The 2,166-nt window shown below is 36.4% G+C and overlaps 1 protein-coding gene across 1 annotated transcript in view; it reads left to right on the forward strand.

The window, feature by feature from the left end:
* LOC104501508 (cyclin-G-associated kinase-like) overlaps nt 1-1,268 on the forward strand; it is a gene marked incomplete at its 5' end in the record, with an annotated part of 16,974 nt that extends 15,706 nt beyond the window's left edge. Inside the window, one exon of the mRNA XM_010145329.1 lies at nt 1,167-1,268. Within this exon, the coding sequence (XP_010143631.1) occupies nt 1,167-1,268 (102 nt within the window). The remainder of the gene's footprint in view (nt 1-1,166) is intronic.
* Nucleotides 1,269-2,166: the final 898 nt, after the last annotated feature.

Raw genomic sequence — 2,166 nt, forward strand, 5'->3', positions numbered from 1 at the left:
TGCTGAACCTCCTTTACTAAGCATGTTCATTGGAAAATAGAAAAAGTAGACTTTACTAGAGTAAACAAATCAGCAGTTAAAACACAACTGGAAGGTCATATAATTTTCAAAAATGCTTAATGTATTCCGTTGCTGTTTGTTAGTCTCCCAACGTATGAAGGCAGCTTCTTGTTCTGAGCCATTGCTCTAGGCTGTATTCTAGATATAAAGATATGTGTTGAATATGCCTGGTTTGAATTTTCAGGCTTGCCTTCAATGGTGGTTCAGTGAGCAGTAGTCTAAATCCTGTGTTGTCTTGTGTCCATAACAGAGACAAGACGTTGTTCATTCTTCCCTTCATCCATTGATGTTCTTGGCCATGTGGCTTCCTCCACATTTGCAGTGTGTTTTTGGTGTTTACTGTAAGGACTTTAACATATCCAGAACACTGGTCTTTTTGAGGCATTTTCTTCATCCTTGTATTTTTTTCTGCCACTTGGAGTTAAAGCAGTCCCTAAAAGGGTCTATAAATCACTGCAGCTGGCAAAAGCCAAGCAGCAGGAGAAGGAGAAGGATACTGGAGAGGTCTCTGGGACTTCCCTTTTGTGTTGGAAAGATCCTGTTAAAATGACTGGAATCTTACAAAGTACAGGGGTTGGGTTGGCCCAGAGGCAGGGCTGCTGTGAAATAGGGAGGAAATCAGGAAAAATGTATCTTATATTTTTAATTTATCTTATACCTAAATCAAGTATGGAGGCAAATGCACAGGAGGTGTGTTGTTGATTCTTAACATAATTCACAATCAGTAACAGATTTTTTCCAGGAAATCCCATCCAAAAGGAGTCATCTTAAATAGTGCTTAACCTTATTCTGGAATACTACTGCAAGGTCTATCAGGAAGCAATTCCAAAACTGATTGGGTTCTTAGCTTTTTTAGCCAAGTTTCACTTATTTGTGGATTTCCCTAAAAATTTGTATAATGTAAGGAAATCAAGACTTTGCTTTGTTTAAAATACTCATGGCAAACTTTGGGTAAGATTGGAGAGAGCTGTGTGTCAGCAAAATTACATTCACACTGCAGCTTAAAGTTGTTGAATAAGATAGGAAAGACACCACACCTTTTTTATTTTCTATGTCACATAATTCCTAATATTTTTATGTTTCTAATATGTTCTGTTTGTTTTCAGGCCACAGGACAACCTTATGAGCAGTATGCCAAAATGATCTTTATGGAATTGAACGATGCATGGTCAGAGTTTGAAAACCAAGGATCGAAGTCGCTTTTCTAAAACTTCACCTTTTAGAGAACTACTTCCAAAAGCTGGGGATGAGCATTATTGTGACTTTATTGCGCCTATGATTTATGAAGTGCTTTTCCATGATTTCAGCACAGTTTCTAATCATGCACTTAAATGTGGGGATGTATTTTATAAGCTGTAGAGTACAAAGCATTACATAGATGCATTAAGAAAACAGCTGTTCATTACTTGAAGAAATCGCAGTCTGGGAGTAAAGATTTTCTTTCAGGTTTATAAATGGTAAAATAGAATTTTAGTGAAGCTCCATGATTTCTGGTATACCGGTATTAATTGTGAATCATTCCAATTCCACTGATCTTTGCTTTACTTCTACCTTCCCCAATTTGTCTGTTACTTTCGATAGTTTTGTGATTCAGTTTCGATATTTGGTGCCTGTCGCTTTACTCAAAGTGCTTTAGTTATCAACAGCAAATTTGCTTGGCTTATCTCGAACCTAAGGTGTATGTTTTCATTGGCATTTTATATAATCAATCTGATGATCATTCTGTAAATAATGTTTTCTGACAATAACTGTGTTCTTTACAGTTGTTTAGCCAAAAAGACCCAAAATGTGGGAAAGTCAGACAGGGTTGTTCTTGATTTTTAACTTTTTAACATTATCACGAATCTAGAATCAACTCTTGACTTTAAGGTCTGCATGTTCCTGCTGTTTTGTTATTTATAGTGAACTTCTGGAGGACAGTATTCCGACCAGTGCTTATTTTCCTTGTTCTTTAAATGGTGTCTTTTGCTTCCAATTTCAGTGGAACATTCCTTCCATTGGAGTTCAGATACTCTGATAGAAATAACGTTATTCTGAAACTTGAAGTGTAAGCACAAAACATTTTACTCTGCTTTTGTCTGAGTATGACATTACTCATTATCACCT

Source organism: Buceros rhinoceros, unplaced genomic scaffold (genome assembly GCF_000710305.1).
Source record: "Buceros rhinoceros silvestris isolate BGI_N320 unplaced genomic scaffold, ASM71030v1 scaffold8801, whole genome shotgun sequence".
NCBI lineage: Eukaryota > Metazoa > Chordata > Aves > Bucerotiformes > Bucerotidae > Buceros > Buceros rhinoceros.